The sequence below is a fragment of the Pelecanus crispus genome, chromosome 23 (assembly GCF_030463565.1).
Source record: "Pelecanus crispus isolate bPelCri1 chromosome 23, bPelCri1.pri, whole genome shotgun sequence".
In the NCBI taxonomy this organism is placed as follows: domain Eukaryota; kingdom Metazoa; phylum Chordata; class Aves; order Pelecaniformes; family Pelecanidae; genus Pelecanus; species Pelecanus crispus.
The window spans coordinates 3,142,663-3,167,848 of NC_134665.1; the positions used below are offsets into that span (position 1 = coordinate 3,142,663).

The window sequence follows — 25,186 nt, forward strand, 5'->3', positions numbered from 1 at the left end:
GCGCGCAAAGCTACGGGGGGAGCAATCCGTGGGGCAGGCGAACTTACAGGGCCGGGGCATGTGTGGGGCTGGGCGATCCGTGGGGCGAGGGAGCCCCAGGGGATCTGTGGGGCGGAGGGAATCGATCTGTGGGGCTGGGGAAGGGGTGGGGCGGGGGGGTGTGGGGAGGGAGCCGTGGGGCAGAGCTTTGTTGTGGGGGAAAGTCTTGTTATGGGGCAGAGTCTCGCCGGGGGGCAGAACCTGGTTGTGGGGCAAAGTTGCGCTGTGGGGCAGAGCTTTGCCGTGGGGCAGAGCCCCACCATGGGGCAAGGTCCCACCATGGGGCAGGGCTTTGCTGTGGGGCAGAGTTTTGCTGTGGGGCAAGGTCCCACCGTGGGGCAGAGCCTTGCTATGGGGCAGAGCCTTGCTATGGGGCAGAGCTTTGCTATGGGGCAGAGCCTCACGGTGGGGCAGAGTCCTGCTGCGGGGCAGAGCCTCACCACGACGCAAAGCCCCGCTATGGGGCAGCGCCCTCGCCGTGGGGCAGCGCCCTCGCCGTGGGTCTGACCCCCGCCTCCCCCCCCCCAGCGCCGCCATGTCGCGTTTTTTCACCACCGGCTCCGACAGCGAATCGGAATCGTCCGTTTCGGGCGACGAATTGGCGACCAAACCCGCGGGGGGCAACTACAGCAAGTACGCCGGCGGGGGCGGGCCGCGCCGTGGGGCGCGCCGTGGGGCCCGCCCCACGCTTTACCGCCCCTTATCTTCGCAGGCCGCTGCTGCTGAGCGAGGACGAGGAGGACACCAAGCGCGTGGTGCGCAGCGCCAAGGACAAGCGGTGAGGCCGGCGCCGCCGTGGGGCTGACCCCCGCCGCCGTGGGGCTGACCCCCGGCGCCGTGGGGCTGACCCCCGGCGCTGCCGCCCCGCAGCTTCGAGGAGCTGAGCAACCTCATCAAAACCATCCGCAACGCCATGAAGATCCGCGACGTCACCAAGTGCCTGGAGGAGTTCGAGCTGCTGGGCAAAGCCTACGCCAAGGCCAAGAGCATCGTGGACAAGGAGGGCGTCCCCCGCTTCTACGTCCGCATTTTGGCCGACCTGGAGGATTACCTCAACGAGGTCGTGGGGCTGGACCCCGCGCCGTGGGGCGGCGCCGTGGGGCTGCCCCCTAAGCGCGTCCCCTTCCGCCCCGTAGCTGTGGGAGGACAAGGAGGGGAAGAAGAAGATGAACAAGAACAACGCCAAGGCGCTCAGCACGCTGCGGCAGAAGATCCGCAAGTACAACCGCGACTACGAGAGCCACATCGCCAGCTACAAGCAGGTCCGTGGGGCGGGCGCCGTGGGGCGGGCGCCGTGGGGCGGGCGCCGTGGGGCAGGGTGCAAACGCCGCCCCACGGCGCCGTCTCGCAGAACCCGGAGCAGTCGGACGAAGACGAAGAGAAGAAGAGCCGGGATTCGGAGGGTGAGCGCGCGCGGGGCGGGGATCTATGGGGCGCGGATCTGTGGGGCGGGATCTATGGGGCGGGGCCGGACTCCGCCCCGTATCTCCGTAGGCTCCAGCTCTTCATCCTCGGAGGAGGAGGAGGATGAGGACGGCGTCAGCGCCGCCGCTTTCCTGAAGAAGAAGGACGCCGGCGAGGCTCGCGCCCGCTACCTGAAAAAGATGGAGGTGGGCTTGTGGGGCAGAGCCGGGGGGCGGAGGCGGGGCCGTGGGGCTGACCCCTAAGTCGTCGCCCCCCGCCCCACCGCAGGCGGAGGAGGAGGAGGAGTCGGAGTCGGACGAGGAGGAAGATTGGGGCTCGTCCGACTCGGATACGGACTCGGAGTCGGACGAAGACGAAGGGAAATACACCTCGCTGGCGTCCAAGTTTCTGAAAAAGTACGGGGCGCCCCATAAGTGTGGGGCCGGGCGGGGCGGCGCGCCCCCTAACGTGTGGGGCCGGCGCCCTATAGGGACGAGGACAAGAAGGGCGGCGAGAAGAAGCGGGAGGAGAAGGCGAAGAAGAAGCACGACCGCAAGAGCCGCAAGTACGAGGAGGAGGAGGAGGACAACGAAGGCGGCGAGTGGGAGAAGGTCAAGGGCGGCGTGCCGCTGGTCAAGGTGAGGGGGCGGGGCGGCGGCTGGGGGTCGCGCCGTGGGGCAGCGCCCCATAAGTTGCTGCCCCCGCCCCCCAGGAGAAGCCCAAGATGTTCGCCAAGGGGACGGAGATCAACCACGCCGTGGTGGTGAAGAAGCTCAACGAGATCCTGCAGGCGCGGGGGAAGAAGGGGACGGACCGGTGAGGCTGCGCGCCGTGGGGCTGGCCGAGGGGCCGGGCCCACAAGTGGGCACCCTGGACCCATAACTGCCCCCCCAGACCCATAACTGCCCCCCCAGACCCATAACGGCCCAACAAGAACCATAATGGTTTTCTCCAGCCCCATAACTGCCCCCCCCCCAGACCCATAACTGCCTCCCCCAGACCCATAACTGCCCCCCCAGACCCATAACTGCCCCCCCAGACCCATAACGGCCCAACCAGACCCATAACGGCCCCCCCCAGACCCATAACTGCCCCCCCCCAGACCCATAACTGCCCCCCCCAGACCCATAACGGCCCCCCCAGACCCATAACTGCCCCCCCAGACCCATAACAGCCCAACAAGAACCATAATGGTCTTCTCCAGCCCCATAACTGCCCCCCCCCAGACCCATAACTGTCCCCCCCAGACCCATAACTGCCTCCCCCAGACCCATAACTGCCTCCCCCAGACCCATAACTGCCCCCCCCAGACCCATAATGGCCCAACAAGAACCATAATGGTCTTCTCCAGCCCCATAACTGCCTCCCCCAGACCCATAACTGCCTCCCCCAGACCCATAATGGCCCAACCAGATCCATAATGGTTTTCTCCAGCCCCATAAACTACTTCTCCAGCCCCATAACTACATTTTTCAGCCCCATAACGGCGTGTCCAGCCCCATAGCTACCTTGGGCAGACCCATAACTATTCCAGCAGACCCATAACTGCCCCCCCAGACCCCTAAGTGCTCAACCAGATCCATAATGGTCTTCTCCAGCCCCATAACTGCCTGTCCAGCCCCATAACTACCTTGGTCAGACCCCATAAGTGCTCACCCAGACCCATATGTGCTCAACCAGACTGATAGTGGTCTTCTGCAATCCTATAAACTACTTTTCCAGACCCATAACTACTCTTTACAGCCCCATAACTGCTTGTCCAGCCCCATAACTACCTTGGTCAGACCCATAAGTACGCCCCGACCCATAACTACTCTCTCAGACCCATAACTGCTCAACCACATTTATAATGGGTTTCTACAGCCCAATGAACTACTTCTCCAGACCTATAACTACGTTTCCTAGCCCCATAAGTGCCCCCCCCAGACCCATAACAGCCCAGCCGGATCCATAATGGTTTTCTGCAGCCCCATAAACTACTTCTCTAGCCCCATAACTACTTGTTTGGCCCCATAACTGCCCCCCCAGACCCATAACTGCCCCCCCAGACCCATAACTGCCCCCCCAGACCCATAACGGCCCAACAAGAACCATAATGGTCTTCTCCAGCCCCATAACTTCCTTGGGCAGACCCATAACTGCCCCCCCCAGACCCATAACTGCCCCCCCCAGACCCATAACTGCCCCACCCAGACCCATAACTGCCCCACCCAGACCCATAACTGCCCCCCCCAGACCCATAACTGCCCCCCCCAGACCCATAACTGCCCCACCCAGACCCATAACTGCCCCCCCAGACCCATAACTGCCCAACCAGACCCATAACTGCCCCCACCAGACCCATAACTGTCCCACCCAGACCCATAACTGTCCCACCCAGACCCATAACTGCCCCCACCAGACCCATAACTGCTCAACCAGACCCATAACTGCCCCCCCCAGACCCATAACTGCCCCCCCCAGACCCATAACTGCCCCCACCAGACCCATAACTGCCCCCACCAGACCCATAACTGCCCCCACCAGACCCATAACTGCTCAACCAGACCCATAACTGCCCCCCCAGACCCATAACTGCCCCCCCAGACCCATAACTGCTCAACCAGACCCATAACTGCTCAACCAGACCCATAACTGCCCCCCCCAGACCCATAACTGCCCCCCAGACCCATAACTGCCCCCCCAGACCCATAACTGCCCCCACCAGACCCATAACTGCTCAACCAGACCCATAACTGTCCCACCCAGACCCATAACTGCCCCCACCAGACCCATAACTGCCCCCACCAGGACCCATAACTGCTCAACCAGACCCATAACTGCCCCCACCAGACCCATAACTGCTCAACCAGACCCATAACTGCCCCACCAGACCCATAACTGCCCCACCAGACCCATAACTGCTCAACCAGACCCATAACTGCCCCCCCCAGACCCATAACTGCCCCCCAGACCCATAACTGCCCCCCCCAGACCCATAACTGCCCCCACCAGACCCATAACTGTCCCACCCAGACCCATAACTGTCCCACCCAGACCCATAACTGCTCCCACCAGACCCATAACTGCCCCCACCAGACCCATAACTGCCCCCCAGACCCATAAACTGCCCCCCAGACCCATAACTGCTCCCCAGACCCATAATGGTCTTCTACAGCCCAATGAACTAGTTGTCCAGCCCCATAACTACGTTTCCAGACCCATAGCTGCCCCCCCAGAGCCATAATGGCCTCTCCAGCCCCCCAACCTCTCCCCCCAGCCCCATAACTCCCTCCCCAAGCCCAACTCCCCCCTCCAGCCCCCCAACTCCCTCCCTGAACCCCCCAACTCCCTCCCCCCGCCCCCTAACTCCCCCCAACTCCCCTCCCAGCCCCCCCAACTCCCTCCCTGTGCCCCACAACTCCCCCCCAGCCCCATAACTCCCTCCCCGAGCCCCCCAACTCCCTCCCCCAACTCCCCCCCAGCCCCATAACTCCCTCCCCGAGCCCCCAACTCCCTCCCCCCAACTCCCCCCAGCCCCATAACTCCCTCCCCGAGCCCCCCAACTCCCTCCCCCAACTCCCCCCAGCCCCATAACTCCCTCCCTGTGCCCCACAACTCCTCCCCGAGCCCCCCCAACTCCCTCCCCCAAGCCCCCCCACTCCCCCTGGCCCCATAACTCCCTCCCTGTGCCCCACAACTCCCCCCCCAGCCCCCCAACTCCCCCCCAGCCCCATAACTCCCTCCCTGTGCCCCACAACTCCCCCCCCAGTCCCCCAACTCCCCCCTAGCCCCATAACTCCCTGTGCCCCACAACTCCCCCCCCCAGCCCCATAACTCCCTCCCTGTGCCCCACAACTCCCCCCCCAGTCCCCCAACTCCCTCCCCCCACCCCCTAACTCCCCCCAACTCTCCTCCCAGCCCCCCAACTCCCTCCCTGTGCCCCACAACTCCTCCCCGAGCCCCCCAACTCCCTCCCCCAGCCCCCCAACTCCCCCCAGCCCCATAACTCCCTCCCTGTGCCCCACAACTCCCCCCCCAGTCCCCCAACTCCCCCCCAGCTCCCCCTCAGCCCCCCAACTCCCCCCCATGTCCCTCCCCCAGCCCCCCAACTCCCCCCAGCCCCATAACTCCCTCCCTGTGCCCCACAACTCCCCCCCCAGTCCCCCAACTCCCCCCCAGCTCCCCCTCAGCCCCCCAACTCCCCCCCATATCCCTCCCCCTGCCCCCCAACTCCCCCCCCCGAGCCCCCCAGCCGCCCCCCCGAGCCCCACGGCGGCCTGCACCCCACAGCGCGGCGCAGATCGAGCTGCTGCAGCTGCTGGTGGGCATCGCCAACGAGAACAATCTGGGGGTGGCCCTGGAGGTGAAGATCAAGTTCAACATCATCGCCTCGCTCTACGACTACAACCCCAACCTGGCCACCTACATGAAGGTGCGGGCGCCGTGGGGCGGGCTGTGGGGGCGCCGTGGGGCGGGCCGTGGGGCGGGGGGCAGGCTGTGGGGCACCGTGGGGCGGGCTGTGGGGCGGGGGGCAGAGCGTGGGGCACCAGGGGGTGGGCTGGGGGGTGCTGTGGGGCGTGCCGTGGGGCGGGGGGCAGGCTGTGGGGCGCCGTGGGGTGGGCTGGGGGGCAGGGGGTGGGCCGTGGGGCGGGGTTGGGCTGTGGGGTGCTGTGGGGCACCGTGGGGCGGGCTGTGGGGTGCCGTGGGGCGGGCCGTGGGGCGGGGGGCAGGCTGTGGGGCGCCGTGGGGCGGGCTGGGGGGCAGGGGGGTGGGCCGTGGGGCGGGGTTGGGCTGTGGGGGTGCCGTGGGGTGGGCTGTGGGGCGCGCTGTGGGGCACCATGGGGCGGGCCGTGGGGTGCCGTGGGGCACGCCGTGGGGCGGGGGGGCAGGCTGTGGGGCACCGTGTGGCGGGCTGGGGAGCGGGGGGCAGGCTGTGGGGCAGGCTGTGGGGCGGGGGGCAGGCTGTGGGGCGCCGGGGGGCGGGGGGCAGGCTGGGGGGCACTGTGGGGCGGGGCGGGGGGACAGGCTGTGGGGCACCGTGGGGCAGGCCGTGGGGTGCCGTGGGGCGGGGGGGCAGGCCGTGGGGCGCCGTGGGGCGCGCCGTGGGGCGCGCCGTGGGGCGGGGGCTGACGGCGGGGCGGCGGCAGCCGGAGATGTGGCAGAAGTGCCTGGGCTGCATCGAGGAGCTGCTGGACGTGCTCTTCGCCCACCCCGAGATCTTCATCGGCGAGAACATCGTGGAGGAGTCGGAGAACCTGGCCAACCCCGAGCAGGTGGGGGGCGGGGGGACTTGGGGGGCCGGGGGGGAGCTGTGGGGCTGGGGGGGACTTGGGCTGGGGGGAGACTTGGGGGGCTGGGGGGGGCTTGGGGGGGCGAGTTGGGTGCTGGGGGGGCAGGTTGGGGGCGACTTGGGGGGCTGGAGGGGTGACTTGGGGGCTGGGGGGAGTTGGGGGGCTGGAGGGGCAACTTGGGGGGCTGGGGGGAGCTGTGGGGCTGGGGGGAGTTGGGGGGCTGGAGGGGCAACTTGGGCTGGGGGGGAGTTGGAGCTGGGGGGAGTTGGGCTGGAGGGGCAACTTGGGGGGCTGGAGGGGCGACTTGGGGGGCTGGAGGGGCGACTTGGGGGGCTGGGGGGGAGCTGTGGGGCTAGGGGGGAGCTGTGGGGCTGGGGGGAGTTGGGGGGCTGGAGGGGCAACTTGGGGGGCTGGGGGGGAGTTGGGCTGGGGGGAGTTGGGGGGGCTGGAGGGGCAACTTGGGGGGCTGGGGGGAGCTGGGGGGCTGGGGGGAGCTGGGGGGCTGGAGGGGCGACTTGGGGGGCTGGGGGGTGACTTGGGGGGCTGGGGGGGAGCTGTGGGGCTGGGGGGGAGTTGGGGGGCTGGAGGGGCAACTTGGGCTGGGGGGGAGTTGGAGCTGGGGGGGAGTTGGGCTGGAGGGGCGACTTGGGGGGCTGGAGGGGCGACTTGGGGGGCTGGAGGGGCGACTTGGGGGGCTGGGGGGGGAGCTGTGGGGCTAGGGGGGAGCTGTGGGGCTGGGGGGAGTTGGGGGGGCTGGAGGGGCAACTTGGGGGGCTGGGGGGGAGTTGGGCTGGGGGGAGTTGGGGGGCTGGAGGGGCAACTTGGGGGGGCTGGGGGGAGCTGGGGGGCTGGGGGGAGCTGGGGGGGCTGGAGGGGCGACTTGGGGGGCTGGGGGGTGACTTGGGGGGGCTGGGGGGGAGCTGTGGGGCTGGGGGGAGCTGTGGGGTTGGGGGGGACTTGGGCTGGGGGGCTGAGCTGGGGGGCTGGGAGAGGAGCTGGGGGGGCAACTTGGGGAGCTGTGGGGCTGGGGGGAGCTGTGGGGCTGGGGGGAGCTGTGGGGCTGGGGGGGAGTGGGGTGGCTTGGGGAGGGAGTTGTGGGGCTGGAGGGCGGAGTTATGGGGCTGGGGAGGGAGTTGGGGGGCTGGGGGGAGTTTGGGGGCTGGGAGAGGTACTTATGGGGCTGGAGAAGTAGTTGTGGGGCTTGGGGGGGAGTTCTGGGTGGTTATGGGGCTGGAGGAGGGAGTTATGGGGAGTTGTGGGGCTGGAGAAGGTACTTGTGGGGCTTGGGAGGGAATTGTGGGTAGGTATGGGGATCAAGGAGGCAGTTATGGGGCTGGAGAAATCGGTTGTGGGGCTGGGGAAGGCAGTTATGGGGCTGGGGAAGGCAGTTATGGGGCTGGAGAAGGCAGTTATGGGGCTGGAGAAGTAGTTTATGGGCTGCAGAAAGCCATTATGGATCTGGTTGGGCTGTTATGGGTCCGGGGGGCCAGTTATGGGTCTGGAGAAATCAGTTATGGGTCTGGAGAGGTGGTTATGGGGCTGGAAAAGGTGGTTATGGGGCTGGAGAAATAGTTCATTGGGCTGCAGAAGACCTTTATGGGTCTAGGGTGGGCAGTTATGGGTCTGGGGAAAGTAGTTATGGGTCTGGAGATGTAGTTATGGGGCTGAAGAAGGCCATTATGGGTCTGGGGTGGGCAGTTATGGGTCTGGGGTGGGCAGTTATGGGTCTGGGGTGGGCAGTTATGGGTCTGGAGATGTAGTTATGGGGCTGAAGAAGGCCATTATGGATGTGGTTGGCCTATTATGGATCTGGTTGCACCAGTTATGGGTCTGGGGTGGCAGTTATGGGTCTGGGGAAAGTAGTTATAGGTCTGGAGATGTAGTTATGGGTCTGAAGAAGACCATTAGGGGTTTGGGGTGGGCAGTTATGGGTTTGGGGTGGGCAGTTATGGGTCTGGGGTGGGCAGTTATGGGTTTGGAGATGTAGTTATGGGTCTGGAGATGTAGTTATGGGTCTGAAGAAGACCATTATGGGTCTGGGGTGGGCAGTTATGGGTCTGGGGAAAGTAGTTATGGGTTTGGAGATGTAGTTATGGGTCTGAAGAAGGCCATTATGGGTCTGGGGTGGGCAGTTATGGGTCTGGGGTGGGCAGTTATGGGTTTGGAGATGTAGTTATGGGTCTGGAGATGTAGTTATGGGGCTGAAGAAGGCCATTATGGGTCTGGGGCGGGCAGTTATGGGTCTGGGGTGGGCAGTTATGGGTTTGGAGATGTAGTTATGGGTCTGGAGATGTAGTTATGGGGCTGAAGAAGACATTATGGGTCTGGGGTGGGCAGTTATGGGTCTGGGGTGGGCAGTTATGGGTCTGGAGATGTAGTTATGGGGCTGAAGAAGGCCATTATGGATGTGGTTGGCCTATTATGGATCTGGTTGCACCAGTTATGGGTCTGGGGCGGGCAGTTATGGGTCCGGGGTGGCAGTTATGGGTCTGGGGAAAGTAGTTATAGGTCTGGAGATGTAGTTATGGGTCTGAAGAAGACCATTATGGGTCTGGGGTGGGCAGTTATGGGTCTGGAGATGTAGTTATGGGCTGAAGAAGGCCATTATGGGTCTGGGGTAGGCAGTTATGGGTCTGGGGTGGCAGTTATGGGTCTGGGGAAAGTAGTTATAGATCTGGAGATGTAGTTATGGGTCTGAAGAAGACCATTATGGGTCTACGGTGGGCAGTTATGGGTCTGAGGAAAGTAGTTATGGGTTTGGAGATGTAGTTATGGGTCTGTAGAAGGCCATTATGGGTCTGGGGCGGGCAGTTATGGGTCTGGGGTGGGCAGTTATGGGTCTGGAGATGTAGTTATGGGTCTGGAGATGTAGTTATGGGGCTGAAGAAGGCCATTATGGATGTGGTTGGCCTATTATGGATCTGGTTGCACCAGTTATGGGTCTGGGGTGGCAGTTATGGGTCTGGGGAAAGTAGTTATAGGTCTGGAGATGTAGTTATGGGTCTGAAGAAGACCATTAGGGGTTTGGGGTGGGCAGTTATGGGTTTGGGGGTGGGCAGTTATGGGTCTGGGGTGGGCAGTTATGGGTTTGGAGATGTAGTTATGGGTCTGGAGATGTAGTTATGGGGCTGAAGAAGACATTATGGGTCTGGGGTGGGCAGTTATGGGTCTGAGGAAAGTAGTTATGGGTTTGGAGATGTAGTTATGGGTCTGAAGAAGGCTATTATGGGTCTGGGGTGGGCAGTTATGGGTCTGGGGTGGGCAGTTATGGGTTTGGAGATGTAGTTATGGGTCTGGAGATGTAGTTATGGGTCTGAAGAAGGCCATTATGGGTCTGGGGTGGGCAGTTATGGGTCTGGGGTGGGCAGTTATGGGTCTGGAGATGTAGTTATGGGTCTGAATAAGGCTATTATGGGTCTGGGGTGGGCAGTTATGGTCTGGGGTGGGCAGTTATGGGTCTGGAGATGTAGTTATGGGGCTGAAGAAGGCCATTATGGATGTGGTTGGGCCTATTATGGATCTGGTTGCACCAGTTATGGGTCTGGGGCGGGCAGTTATGGGTCCGGGGTGGCAGTTATGGGTCTGGGGAAAGTAGTTATAGGTCTGGAGATGTAGTTATGGGTCTGAAGAAGACCATTATGGGTCTGGGGTGGGCAGTTATGGGTCTGGAGATGTAGTTATGGGTCTGAAGAAGGCCATTATGGGTCTGGGGTAGGCAGTTATGGGTCTGGGGTGGGCAGTTATGGGTCTGGAGATGTAGTTATGGGTCTGAAGAAGGCCATTATGGGTCTGGGGTGGGCAGTTATGGGTCTGGGGCGGGCAGTTATGGGTCTGGAGATGTAGTTATGGGTCTGGAGATGTAGTTATGGGGCTGAAGAAGGCCATTATGGATGTGGTTGGCCTATTATGGATCTGGTTGCACCAGTTATGGGTCCGGGGCGGGCAGTTATGGGTCCGGGGTGGCAGTTATGGGTCCGGGCTGCCCACTTATGGGTCAGGCCCTGCCCGCCAGCCCTACCGCGTGCGCGGCTGCATCCTGACCCTGGTGGAGCGCATGGACGAGGAGTTCACCAAGATCATGCAGAACACCGACCCCCACTCCCAAGGTGAGCGCCGCCGGGGGGGATGGGGGCCCGCCGTGGGGCGGGGGCCGCGCCGCGACCCCCACGTCCTGCCCCACAGAGTACGTCGACCACCTGAAGGACGAGGGGCGGGTGTGCGGCATCATCGCCCGGCTCCAGCGCTACCTGCAGGAGAAGGGGACGACGGAGGAGCTGTGCCGCGTCTACCTGCGCCGCGTCCTCCACACCTACTACAAGTTCGACTACCGGGCTCACCGCCGTGGGGCCGGCGACCCCCAAGTGGGGGGCGGCGGCGAGGAAGAGGAGGAGGAGGAAGACTCGGCGGTGCTGATGGAGCGCCTCTGCAAGTACATCTACGCCAAGGACCGCACCGACCGCATCCGCACCTGCGCCATCCTCTGCCACATCTACCACCACGCCCTGCACAGCCGCTGGTACCAGGCCCGTGACCTCATGCTGATGTCACACCTGCAGGACAACATCCAGCACGCCGACCCCCCCGTCCAGGTCAGGCCCCGCCCCCTCCCGTTGGCCGCCGCGGGTGACGCCGCGGAAGGCGGTCGGGGCTTGTAGGGCGGGGATGGTGGGGGGCGGTGGCGTCGCTGTAGGTTGGCCGCGCCCCATAGACTAGCTGCGCCCCATAGATTGGGCATGCCGTGCCCCGTAGATTGGCTGCGCCCCATTGGCCACCCGTGCCCCATAGATGACGCCTTGGAGGTTGGTTGGGCCCTGTAGGCCGGGAACGGCCTTGTAGGCCGGTGATGCTATGGGGCAGTGATGTCGCTGTAGGTTGGCTGCGCCCCATAGACTGGGGATGCCCCATAGATTGAGCATGCCGTGCCCCATAGATTGGCTGCGCCCCATTGGCTGCCACGCGCCCCATAGATGACGCCTTGGAGGTTGGTTGGGCCCTGTAGGCCGGGAACGGCCTTGTAGGCCGGTGATGCTATGGGGCGGTGGCGTCGCTGTAGGTTGGCCGCGCCCCATAGACTGGGGATGCCCCATAGATTGGGCATGCCGTGCCCCATAGATTGGCTGCGCCCCATTGGCTGCCACGCGCCCCATAGATGACGCCTTGGAGGTTGGTTGGGCCCTGTAGGCCGGGAACGGCCTTGTAGGCCGGTGATGCTATGGGGCGGTGGCGTCGCTGTAGGTTGGCCGCGCCCCATAGACTGGGGATGCCCCATAGATTGGGCATGCCGTGCCCCATAGATTGGCTGCGCCCCATTGGCTGCCACGCGCCCCATAGATGACGCGTTGGAGGTTGGTTGGGCCCTGTAGGCCGGGAACGGCCTTGTAGGCCGGCGATGCTATGGGGCGGTGATGTCACTGTAGGCTGGTTGTGCCCCATAGACCAGCCGTGCCCCATAGATTGGCCGTGCCCCATAGACTGGGGACGCCCCATAGACTGGCCAAGCCCCATTGGCCACCCGCGCCCCATAGATGACGCGTTGGAGGTTGGTTGGGCCCTGTAGGCCGGGAACGGCCTCGCAGGCCGGTGATGCTATGGGGCGGTGGCATTGCTGTAGGTTGGCCACGCCCCATAGACTGGGGATGCCCCATAGATTGGGCATGCCGTGCCCCATAGATTGGCTGCGCCCCATTGGCCACCCGTGCCCCATAGATGACGCGTTGGAGGTTGGTTGGGCCCTGTAGGCCGGGAACGGCCTTGTAGGCCGGTGATTCTATGGGGCGGTGATGTCACTGTAGGCTGGTTGTGCCCCATAGACCAGCCGTGCCCCATAGATTGGCCGTGCCCCATAGACTGGGGACGCCCCATAGACTGGCCAAGCCCCATTGGCCACCCGCGCCCCATAGATGACGCGTTGGAGGTTGGTTGGGCCCTGTAGGCTGGGAACGGCCTTGTAGGCCGGTGATGCTATGGGGCGGTGATGTCGCTGTAGGTTGGCCGCGCCCCATAGACTGGGGATGCCCCATAGATTGGGCATGCCGTGCCCCATAGATTGGCTGCGCCCCATTGGCTGCCACGCGCCCCATAGATGACGCGTTGGAGGTTGGTTGGGCCCTGTAGGCCGGGAACGGCCTTGTAGGCCGGTGATGCTATGGGGCAGTGATGTCGCTGTAGGTTGGCTGCGCCCCATAGACTGGGGATGCCCCATAGATTGGGCATGCCGTGCCCCATAGATTGGCCGCGCCCCATTGGCTGCCACGTGCCCCATAGATGACGCCCCAGAGCTTGGTTGGGCCTTGTAGGCTGGCGACGCTATGGGGCGGTGACGTCACTGTAGGCTGGCCACACCCCATAGACTGGCCACGCCCCATAGAGCAGCCACGCCCCATGGATCACACCCTGGATGCGGAGGGTTCCCCCGCATCTCCCTGCCCCCCAAGTCCCTCCCCCACCGCCACAGCCTCCCCGCCCCCCAAGTGCCCCCCGATCGCCCCCTCTATTTCCCTCTCTGCCCCCCAGATCCCGCACAACCCCAGCTGACCCCCATCTTTCCCCCCCGCCCCACACATTTCTCTGCTCCCCAGATCCTGTACAACCCCAATTGACCCCATATTTCCCTCTGCCCCCCATATTTCTCTCCACCCCACATATTTCTCCGGCCCCCACATCCTGTAGAACCCCAATTGACCCCCATCTTTCTGCCCCACACATTTCCTGCCCCCCAGGTCCCGTCCAACCCCAGCTGACCCCCATCTTTCCCTCTGCCCCACACATTTCCTGCCCCCCAGATCCTGTACAACCGAGCTGACCCCCATCTTTCCCTCCGCCCCACACGTTTCCTGCCCCCCAGATCCTGTCCAACCCCAACTGACCCCCATCTTTCTGCCCCACACATTTCCTGCCCCCCAGATCCCATCCAACCCCAGCTGACCCACATCTTTTCCTCCGCCCCACACATTTCCTGCCCCCCCAGATCCTGTCCAACCGAGCTGACCCCCATCTTTCCCTCCGCCCCACACGTTCCTGCCCCCCAGATCCCATCCAACCCCAATTGACCCCCATGTTTCTCTCCGCCCCACACGTTTCCTGCCCCCCAGATCCTGTACAACCCCAATTGCCCCCCATCTTTCCCTCTGCCCCACATCTTTCCCTCCACCCCTGATATTTCTCTCCGCCCCCCATAATTCCCAACCCCCAGATCCTGTAGAACCCCAATTGCCCCCCATATTTTTCTCCGCCCCACATATTTCCCATCCCCTAGATCCCATACAACTCAATTGACCCCCATCTTTCTCTCTGCCCCACACATTTACCTCCACCCCCCCATATTTCTTGCCCCCCAGATCCTGTACAACCCCGATTACTCCATCTCTCTGCCCCACACGTTCCTGCCCCCCCAGATCCTGTACAACCGAGCTGACCCCCATCTTTCCCTCCGCCCCACACGTTTCCTGCCCCCCAGATCCTGTCCAACCCCAACTGACCCCCATCTTTCTGCCCCACACATTTCCTGCCCCCCAGATCCCATCCAACCCCAGCTGACCCCCATCTTTCCCTCTGCCCCACACATTTCCTGCCCCCCCAGATCCTGTCCAACCGAGCTGACCCCCATCTTTCCCTCCGCCCCACACGTTCCTGCCCCCCAGATCCCATCCAACCCCCAATTGACCCCCATGTTTCTCTCCGCCCCACACGTTTCCTGCCCCCCAGATCCTGTACAACCCCAATTGCCCCCCATCTTTCCCTCTGCCCCACATCTTTCCCTCCACCCCTGATATTTCTCTCCGCCCCCCATAATTCCCAACCCCCAGATCCTGTAGAACCCCAATTGCCCCCCATATTTTTCTCCGCCCCACATATTTCCCATCCCCTAGATCCCCATACAACTCAATTGACCCTCATCTTTCTCTCTGCCCCACACATTTACCTCCACCCCCCATATTTCTTGCCCCCCAGATCCTGTACAACCCCGATTACTCCATCTCTCTGCCCCACACGTCCTGCCCCCCAGATCCTGTCCAACCGAGCTGACCCCCATCTTTCCCTCCGCCCCACACGTTCCTGCCCCCCAGATCCTGTCCAACCCCAACTGACCCCCATCTTTCTGCCCCACACATTTCCTGCCCCCCAGATCCCATCCAACCCCAACTGACCCCCATCTTTCCCTCTGCCCCACACGTTCCTGCCCCCCAGATCCTGTCCAACCCCAACTGACCCCCATCTTTCTGCCCCACACATTTCCTGCCCCCCAGATCCCATCCAACCCCAGCTGACCCCCATCTTTCCCTCTGCCCCACACATTTCCTGCCCCCCAGATCCTGTACAACCGAGCTGACCCCCATCTTTCCCTCCGCCCCACACGTCTCCTGCCCCCCAGATCCCATCCAGCCCAATTGACCCCCATCTTTCCCTCTGCCCCACACGTTCCTGCCCCCCAGATCCCGTCCAACCCCAATTGACCCCCATGTTTCTCTCCGCCCCACACGTTTCCTGCCCCCCAGATCCCATCCAACCCCAGCTGACCCCCATGTTTCCCTCCGCCCCACACGTTTCCTGCCCCCCAGATCCTGTACAACCGCACCATGGTGCAGCTGGGGATCTGCGCTTTCCGGGCGGGGCTGGTGAAGGACGCCCACAACGCGCTATTGGACATCCAGTCCTCGGGGCGGGCCAAGGAGCTGCTGGGCCAGGGGCTGCTGCTGCGCAGCCTGCAGGAGCGCAACGCCGAGCAGGAGAAGGTGGGCGTGGCTCCGGAGGGCGTGGCGGGGCGGGCGTGGTCTTCGTTGAGCAAAGATGGCGGGCGTGGCTTGGGCGGGCGTGGTCTTCGTTGGGCGGGCATGGTCTTCGTTGGGCGGGCGTGGTCTTCGTTGGGCGGGCGTGGTCTTCCTTGGGCGGGGCGTGGTCTTCGTTGGGCGAACTGGTTGGGTGGTTGAGCGAAGATGGCGGGCGTGGCATGGGCGGGCGTGGTCTTCGTTGGGTGAACCGGTTGGGCTGAGTGAAGGTGGTGGGCGTGGCTTGGGCGGGCGTGGCTCGGGTGGGCGTGGTTTTCCTTGGGGTGAACCGGTTGGGTGGTTGAGCAAAGATGGCGGGCGTGGTCTTCGTTGGGCGGGCGTGGTCTTCCTTGGGCGATCTGGTTGGGTGGTTGAGCGAAGATGGCGGGTGTGGTGTGGGCGGGCGTGGTCTTCGTTGGGGTGAACCGGTTGGGCTGAGTGAAGGTGGTGGGCGTGGCTTGGGCGGGCGTGGCTCGGGTGGGCGTGGTCTTCCTTGGGTGAACCGGTTGGGTGGTTGAGCAAAGATGGCGGGCGTGGTCTTCCTTGGGCGGGCGTGGTCTTCCTTGGGCGGGCGTGGTCTTTTTTGGGTGGGCGTGGTCTTCCTTGGGTGAACCGGTTGGGTGGTTGAGCAAAGATGGCGGGCGTGGCTTGGGTGGGCGTGGCTTGGGTGGGCGTGGCTCGGCCGGGCGTGGCTTTGGCGGGTGTGGTCTTCCTTGGGTGGGCGTGGTCTTCGTTGGGTGAACCGGTTGGGCTGAGTGAAGATGGTGGGCGTGGCTTGGGCGGGTGTGGTCTTTGTTGGGTGGGCGTGGTCTTTGTTGGCTGCCCCGCCCCCCACAATCCCACGATCCCATGATCCCACAATCCCATGATTCCATTCCATGATTCTACTCCATGATTCCATAACTCCCTTATCCTATTCCATGATCCCGTGATTCCGTCCCGTGATCCCGTGATTCCATTCCATTATTCTATCCCATGATTCTATCCGTGATTGTACAATCCCATGATTCTTTCCATGATTCCATGATTCCGTTCCACGATTCTATTCCATGATCCCATGAGTCTATCCCATGATTCTATCCTACAATCCCACGATTCTATCCCACAATTCTATCCCACGATTCTATCCCACGATCCCACAATTCTGTCCCCTGATCCCTTGATCCCGCAATTCTATCCCATTATCCCCCAATTCTATCCCCCAGTTCCGTAATTCCACAATTCCCCCCATCTCCTGATCTCCTGATCCCTTGATCCCACGATCCCATGATCCCACGATTCTGTTCCACAATCCCGATTCTGTCCCTCGATTCTCTAATTCCACAATTCCCTGATCTCCCCGATCCCACGATCCCTTGATTCCATGATTCCATCCCATGATCCCTCAATTCCATCCCCCAATTCTGTAATTCCCCAATTCCCCGATCTCATGATTCTATCCCGTGATTCCGTGATCCTATCCCATGATCCCACGATTCTATCCCACAATTCTATTCCACCATCCCATGATTCTATCCCATGATCCCACGACTTTATCCCACGATTCTATCCTATGGTTCTATCCCATGATCCCACAATTCCCCAATTCCCCGATCCCATGATTCTATCCTATGATCCTGTGATTCAATCCCACGATTCTATCCCACGATCCCACGATTCCCCAATTCCCCGATCTCATGATTCTATCCCGTGATTCCGTGATTCGATCCCACGATCCCACGATTCTATCCCATGATTCTATGCCATGATCCCACAATTCTATCCTGTGATCCCATGATTCTATCCCGTGATTCTGCGATTCTGTCCCGCAATCCCATGGTTCTATCCCATGATCCTGTGATTCAATCCCGCAATTCTATCCCCTGATCCCACGATTCTATCCCACGATCTCATGACTCTATCCCACGATCCCATCCCATGATCCCATCCCACGATTCTATCCATGATCCCATGATTCTATCCCACGATCCCACGATTCCCCAATTCCCTGATCTCATGATTCTATCCCGTGATTCCGTGATTCTATCCCATGATCCCACGATTCTATCCCATGATGCCATGATTGTATCCCACGATTCTATCCCCTGATCCCACGATTCTATCCCCTGATCCCATGATTCTATCCCACGATCCCACGATTCTATCCCCTGATCCCATGATTCTATTCCCTGATTCTATCCCCTGATCCCACGATTCTATCCCACAATTCTATCCCATGATCCCATGACTATCCTACAATCCCATCCCATGATCCCATCCCACGATTCTATCCCACGATCCCACGATTCTATTCCCTGATTCTATCCCCAATCCCACGATTCTATCCCACGATCCCATGATTCTATTCCCTGATTCTATCCCACGATCCCATGATTCTATCCCACGATCCCATGATTCTATCCCCGGCTCCCACGATTCTATCCCACGATCCCACGATTCTATTCCCTGATTCTATCCCCCGGCTCCCACGATTCTATCCCACGATCCCATGATTCTATTCCCTGATTCTATCCCCCGATCCCACGATTCTATCCCCTGATCCCACGATTCTATCCCATGATCCCATGATTCTATCCCACGATCCCATGATTCTATTCCCTAATTCTATCCCCTGATCCCCCGATTCTATCCCATGATCCCACGATTCTATCTCATTATCCCATGATTCTATCCCACGATTCTATCCCCCGATCCCACGATTCTATCCCGTGATCCCGCGATTCTATTCCCTGATTCTATCCCACGATCCCACGATTCTATCCCACGATCCCATGATTCTATCCCATGATCCCATGATTCTATCTCCTGATTCTATCCCACGATCCCACGATTCTATCCCATGATCCACGATTCTGTCTCCCGATTCTATCCTACGATCCCATGATTCTATCCCATGATCCCATGACTCTATCCCACGATCCCATCCCATGATCTCATCCCATGATTCTATCCCATGATCCCATGATTCTATCCCACAATCCCATGATTCTATCCTATGATCCCGTGATTCTATCCCACAATCCCATGATTCTATCCCATGATCCCATGATTCTATCCCATGATCCCATGATTCTATCTCCCGATTCTATCCCATGATCCCATGACTCTATCCCACGATCCCATCCCATGATCTCATCCCATGATTCTATCCCATGATCCCGTGATTCTATCCCACAATCCCACGATTCTATCCCATGATGCCATGATTCTATCACCCGATTCTATCCCATGATCCCACGATTCTATCCCATGATCCCACGATTCTGTCTCCCGATTCTATCCTACGATCCCATGATTCTATCCCATGATCCCATGACTCTATCCCATGATCCCATCCCATGATCTCATCCCATGATTCTATCCCATGATCCCATGATTCTATCCCACAATCCCATGATTCTATCCTATGATCCCGTGATTCTATCCCACAATCCCATGATTCTATCCCATGATCCCATGATTCTATCCCATGATCCCATGATTCTATCTCCCGATTCTATTCTATGATCCCATGATTCTATCCCATGATCCCATGACTCTATCCCACGATCCCATCCCATGATCTCATCCCATGATTCTATCCCCATGATCCCATGATTCTATCCCACAATCCCATGATTCTATCCTATGATCCTGTGATTCTATCCCACGATCCCATGATTCTATCCCATGATCCCATGATTCTATCTCCCGATTCTATCCCATGATCCCATGGACTCTATCCCACGATCCCATCCCATGATCTCATCCCATGATTCTATCCCATGATCCCGTGATTCTATCCCACAATCCCACGATTCTATCCCATGATGCCATGATTCTATCACCCGATTCTATCCCATGATCCCACGATTCTATCCCGTGATCCCACGATTCTATCCCGTGATCCCACAATTCTATCCCATGATCCCACGATTCTTATCCCGTGATCCCACGATTCTATCCCATGATCCCACGATTCTATCCCGTGATCCCGCGATTGTGTCCCCCGCTCCCCCCGATTCTATCCCCGCTCCGGCACTCCCCCCACCTCACGGTTGCACCCCCCGCTCCCCGCTGTGCCCGCCGCCTCCCGGCGTTCCGCGCGGCGCTCCGCGCTCCGGCGGGGCGCAGGTGGAGAAGCGGCGCCAGGTGCCGTTCCACATGCACGTCAACCTGGAGCTGCTGGAGTGCGTCTACCTGGTGGCGGCCATGCTGCTGGAGATCCCCTACATGGCCGCCCACGAGTTCGACGCGCGGCGGCGCATGATCAGCAAGCAGTTCCACCACCAGCTGCGCGTGGGGCGAGCGCCAGCCCCTGCTGGGTGAGCCGCCCGCCCCACGGCCTGCCCCATAGCCTGCCCCACGGCCTGCCCCACGGCCCGCCCCACGCCCGGTACGACAAGGGCGTCTCGCCGCCCCGTGGGGCTCCTGGAGGCCAGGCAGGGCGCCCGCTTCCAAGGCAAAAAGCTCCCCGTCATCCTGCCCCACGGCCTGCCCCATAGCCTGCCCCACAGCCTGCCCCACGCCCGGTACGACAAGGGCGTCTCGCTGCCCCATGGGGCTCCTGGAGGCCAGGCAGGCGCCCGCTTCCAAGGCAAAAACGTCCTTGTCATCCTGCCCCATGGCCTGCCCCACGGTCTGCCCCACAGCCTGCCCCACAGCCTGCCCCACAGCCGGTACGACAAGGGCGTCTCACCACCCCATGGGGCTCCTGGAGGCCAGGCAGGCGCCTGCTTCCAAGGCAAAAAGCTCCCCGTCATCCTGCCCCACGGCCTGCCCCATAGCCTGCCCCATAGCCTGCCCCATGGCCAGTATGATAAGGGCGTCTCACCACCCCATGGGGCTCCTGGAGGCCAGGCAGGCACCCGCTTCCAAGGCAAAAACATCCTTGTCATCCTGCCCCACATCCCTGCCCCACATCCCTGCCCCACGGCACACCCCACAGCCGGTATCCTCAGGGCGTCTCGCTGCCCCATGGGGCTGCTGGAGTCCAGGCGGGAGCGTGCAGTGGGTGCTTTCGAGGCAAAAAGGTCCTCGTCAGCCTGCCCCACACCCCGCCCCACACCCTGCCCCCCTAAGTGCCCCACTGCGGCAGGCCCACCGGAGTCGATGCAGGAGCACGTGGTGGCAGCCTCCAAGGCAAAAACTCCCTCATCTCCTCACACACCCTGCCCCACACCCTGCCCCACACCCCGCCCCACACCCTGCCCCCTAAGTGCCCTGTGACCCCAGGCCCACCGGAGTCGATGCGGGAGCACGTGGTGGCGGCCTCCAAAGCGAAAACCGCCTCATCTTCCATGCTGCCCGCCCCACATCCCGCCCCACATCCACATCCTGCCCCACATCCCGCCCCACATCCACACCCCGCCCCACATCCCGCCCCACACCCTGCCCCCTAAGTGCCCTGTGCCCCCAGGCCTGCCGGAGTCGATGCGGGAGCACGTGGTGGTGGTGGTCTCCACGGCAGAAACCCCCTCATGTCTGCCCCACACCCCGCCCCACACCCCGCCCCACACCCCGCCCCACACCCTGCCCCCACACCCTGCCCCCTAAGTGCCCCCCGCGCCCCCAGGCCCGCCGGAGTCGATGCGGGAGCACGTGGTGGCGGCCTCCAAGGCCGATGAAGATGGGGCGACTGGCGCAGCTGCCACCGCTTCGTGGTGAACGAGAAGATGAACGGGAAGGTGTGGGACCTCTTCCCCGAGGCCGACAAAGTGCGCGCCATGCTGGTGCGGTGCGTGTGGGGCAGGGTGTGGGGCGGGCTGTGGGGTGGGGTGTGGGGCACGGGGGTGGTGTGGGGCAGGGCCGTGGGGCGGGGTGTGGGGGCACGGAGGTGTGGGGCAGGGGGGTGGGGGCGGGGTGTGGGGCGGGCTGTGGGGCAGGGGTTGGGGCACGGGCTGTGGGGCAGGGCTGTGGGGCAGGGTGTGGGGCACGGGGGTGGTGTGGGGCAGGGCCGTGGGGGCGGGGTGTGGGGCACGGAGGTGTGGGGCAGGGGGTGGGGCACGGGCTGTGGGGCAGGGGTGTGGGGCACGGGGGGTGGTGTGGGGCAGGGCCGTGGGGTGGGGTGTGGGGCAGGGGGTGGGGCAGGGCTGTAGGGCACGGGGGTGGGGCACGGGCTGTGGGGCAGGGGGTGGGGCACGGGGGTGGTGTGGGACATGGGGTGCTGTGGGGAGGGGGTGTGGGGCAGCACAGGGCTGTGGGGTGGGGTGTGGGGCAGGGGGTGCTGTGGGGCACGGGGTGCTGTGGGGAGGGGGTGGGGCAGGGGTGTGGGGCAGGGGGTGGGGCAGGGGGTGGGGCACGGGCTGTGGGGCAGGGCTGTGGGGCAGGGGCCGTGGGGCACAGGGGTGGTGTGGGGCACGGGGTGTGGGGCAGAGTGTGGGGCAGGGGGTGGGGCAGGGCTGTAGGGCACAGGAGTGGGGCACGGGCTGTGGGGCAGGGTGTGGGGCACGGGGTGCTGTGGGGCACAGGGTGCTGTGGGGCAGGGGTGTGGGGCAGCGCAGGGCTGTGGGGCACAGGGGGTGGTGTGGGGCAGGACTGTGGGGTGCAGGGTGTGGGGCAGGAGGTGCTGTGGGGCACGGGGGTGCTGTGGGGCAGGGCTGTGGGGCAGCGGGGAGACTATGGGGTAGGGGGTGGGGGGCACAGGGGTCTATGGGGCAGGGCTGGGGGGCAGGGCTGGGGGGCAAGGCTGTGGGGTGGGGGGGTGCTGTGGGGCACAGGGTGTGGGGCAGGGCTGTGGGGCATGGGGGACTATGGGGCAGGGTGTGGGGCACGGGGTGCAGGGTGTGGGGCAGGAGGTGCTGTGGGGCACGGGGGTGCTGTGGGGCAGGGCTGTGGGGCAGCGGGAGACGGGCACGGGGGTCTGTGGGGCAGGGGGGTGCTGTGGGGGCACAGGGTGTGGGGCAGGGGGTGCTGTGGGGTGCAGGGTGTGGGGCAGTGGGGGGGCTATGGGGCAGGGGTGTGGGGCAGCACGGGGCTGTGGGGCAGGGCTGTGGGGCACAGGGGTGCAGCGTGTTGGGCAGGGGGTGCTGTAGGGCACGGGGGGGCTATGGGGCAGGGCTGTGGGGTGGGGGGGGCGCTGTGGGGCACGGGGTGTGGGGTCATGGGGTGCTGTGGGGGTGCAGGGTGTGGGGCAGCATGGGGCTATGGGGGCAGAGGGTGTGAGGCATGGGGGTGCTGTGGGGCAGGGCTGTGGGGCAGGGGGTGCTGTGGGGCAGGGGGTGCTGTGGGGCACAGGGGTGTGGGGCAGGGGGGGCGCTGTGGGGCAGGGGATGAGCTCAGCCGCCATCTTGTCTTCCCTGCCCTCGGGCACCATCTTGTGTCTCTGTCCGCTACTCCCCTCGGCCGCCATCTTGTGTTTCCCAATCCCTTGGCCGCCATCTTGCGTGTTCCGTGCCCTCGGCCGCCATCTTGTCTATTTTCTACTCCCTTGTCCGCCATCTTGTGTTTTCCAACCCCTTCAACCGCCATCTTGTGTCTCTTCCACCCCTTGACGGCCATCTTGTGTCTTCTAATCTCTCAACCGCCATCTTGTCTGTGTCTTCCGCCCCCTCGACCGCCATCTTGTGTCTTCCAAGCCTTCGGCCGCCATCTTGTCTCTTTTTTCTACTCCCTTGACCGCCATCTTGTGTCCTTCATGCCCCCAACCGCCATCTTGTCTGTGTTCCGCTCCTTCAACCGCCATCTTGTGTCTGTCTTCCAACCCTTCGACCGCCATCTTGTCTGTCTTGCACCCCGTCAACCGCCATCTTGTGTCTCTTCCACCCCCTTGACGGCCATCTTGTCTTCCAACCCTTCAACCGCCATCTTGTCTTCCGTGCCCTTGACCGCCATCTTGTCTGTTTTCTACTCCCTTGATCACCATCTTGTGTTTCCCAATCCCTCAACCGCCATCTTGTGTCTCTTCCACCCCCCCTTGACGGCCATCTTGTGTCTCTTCCAACCCCCTCGGCCGCCATCTTGTGTCCTCGGTCCCCTCGACCGCCATCTTGCGCCTGTCTTCCAGCCCCCTCGACTGCCATCTTGTCTGTCCTCTGCTCCTTCAACCGCCATCTTGTGTCGTGTCTCTTCCACCCCATCAACCGCCATCTTGTGTCTTCCAACTCCTCGACTGCCATCTTGTCTCCTCCATCCCCTCGACCCGCCATCTTGCGCCTGTCTTCCAACCCCCTCGACCCGCCATTTTGTGTTCTGCTCCTTCAACCGCCATCTTGTGTCTGTCTTCCACCCCCTTGACGGCCATCTTGACTTCCAACCGTTCATCCACCATCTTGTGTCTCTTCCACCCCTTCAACCACCATCTTGTGTCGTGCGTCTTCCATCCCATCAACTGCCATCTTGCGTGTCTGCCATCCCCTCAACCGCCATCTTGTGTCTCTTCCACCCCCTTGACGGCCATCTTGTCTTCCGCTCCTTCAACTGCCATCTTGTGTCTCTTCCACCCCCTTGACGGCCATCTTGTCTTCCGCTCCTTCAACCGCCATCTTGTGTCTCTTCCAACCCCTCGACCGCCATCTTGTGTCCTCCGTCCCCTCGACCGCCATCTTGCGCCTGTCTTCCAACCCCCTCGACCGCCATCTTGTTTGTCTTCTGCTCCTTCAACTGCCATCTTGTGTCCTCTGCTCTTTCAACCACCATCTTGCGTCTGTCTTCCACCCCCTTGACTGCCATCTTGACTTCCAAACCGTTCAACCGCCATCTTGTGTCTCTCTTCCACCCCTGCGACCGCCGTCTTGTGTGTCTGCCATCCTTTCAACCACCATCTTGTGTCGTGTGTTTTCCACCCCCATCAACCGCCATCTTGTCTGGCTTCCATTCCCTCGACCGCCATCTTGTGTCTCTTCCAACCCTTTCAACCGCCATCTTGTGTCTGTCTTCCCACCCCCCTCGACTGCCATCTTGTCTGTGTTCCGCTCCTTCAACCGCCATCTTGTGTCTCTTCCACCCCATCAACCGCCATCTTGTGTCTCTTCCACCCCATCAACCGCCATCTTGTGTCTCTTCCACCCCATCAACCGCCATCTTGTGTCTCTTCCAACCCCCTCGACCGCCATCTTGTCTTCAACCGCTCGACCGCCGCGTCTTGCGTCCTGCAGGAAGATCCAGGAGGAGTCGCTCCGCACGTATCTCTTCACCTACAGCAGCGTCTACGACTCCATCAGGTGACGGGGCGGGGCTGGGGGGGGCGGGGCTGGGGGGGCGGGGCTTCGCTGACTCCTCCCCCTCGCCAGCATGGAGATCCTGGCGGACATGTTTGAGCTGGACCTGCCGACGGTTCACAGCATCATCAGCAAGATGATCATCAACGAGGAGCTGATGGTGAGCGCGCCGTGGGGCGGCCGTGGGGCGGCCGTGGGGCGGCCGAGCTTGACCTTGTCCCGCCCGATCCCCAGGCGTCTCTCGACCAACCGACGCAGACGGTGATGATGCATCGCACGGAGCCGACGGCGCAGCAGAACCTGGCCCTCCAGTTGGCCGAGAAGTTGGGCAACTTGGTGGAGAACAACGAGCGGGTCTTCGACCACAAGCAAGGCTCCTACGGCGGCTACTTCCGAGGTCCGCCCCACGGCCTGCCCCACGGCCCGCCCCACGGCTCGCCCCACGGCCCGCCCCACGGCTCACCCTCCTCTCTGCCCCACAGATCAAAAAGACGGCTACCGGAAAGGAGACGGCGGCTACTTGCGCCGCGGCGGTTACCGTCAGCAAGAGCGCGGCTCCAACTACTGA

The 25,186-nt window shown here is 62.5% G+C and overlaps 1 protein-coding gene across 1 annotated transcript; it reads left to right on the plus strand.

Annotated features, from left to right (window-relative positions):
• The first annotated feature begins 574 nt into the window (after positions 1-574).
• LOC142595890 (eukaryotic translation initiation factor 3 subunit C-like) lies at positions 575-25,186 on the plus strand. The gene is given in 22 exon segments (XM_075724739.1): positions 575-672; positions 752-817; positions 910-1,099; positions 1,176-1,301; positions 1,391-1,442; positions 1,534-1,649; positions 1,732-1,877; positions 1,934-2,081; positions 2,156-2,259; positions 5,716-5,857; positions 6,573-6,698; positions 10,729-10,822; positions 10,899-11,305; positions 15,275-15,448; positions 19,595-19,762; positions 19,764-19,785; positions 21,036-21,085; positions 21,088-21,197; positions 24,556-24,621; positions 24,691-24,778; positions 24,853-25,015; positions 25,101-25,186. Coding segments are annotated over 22 exon segments (2,742 nt in total).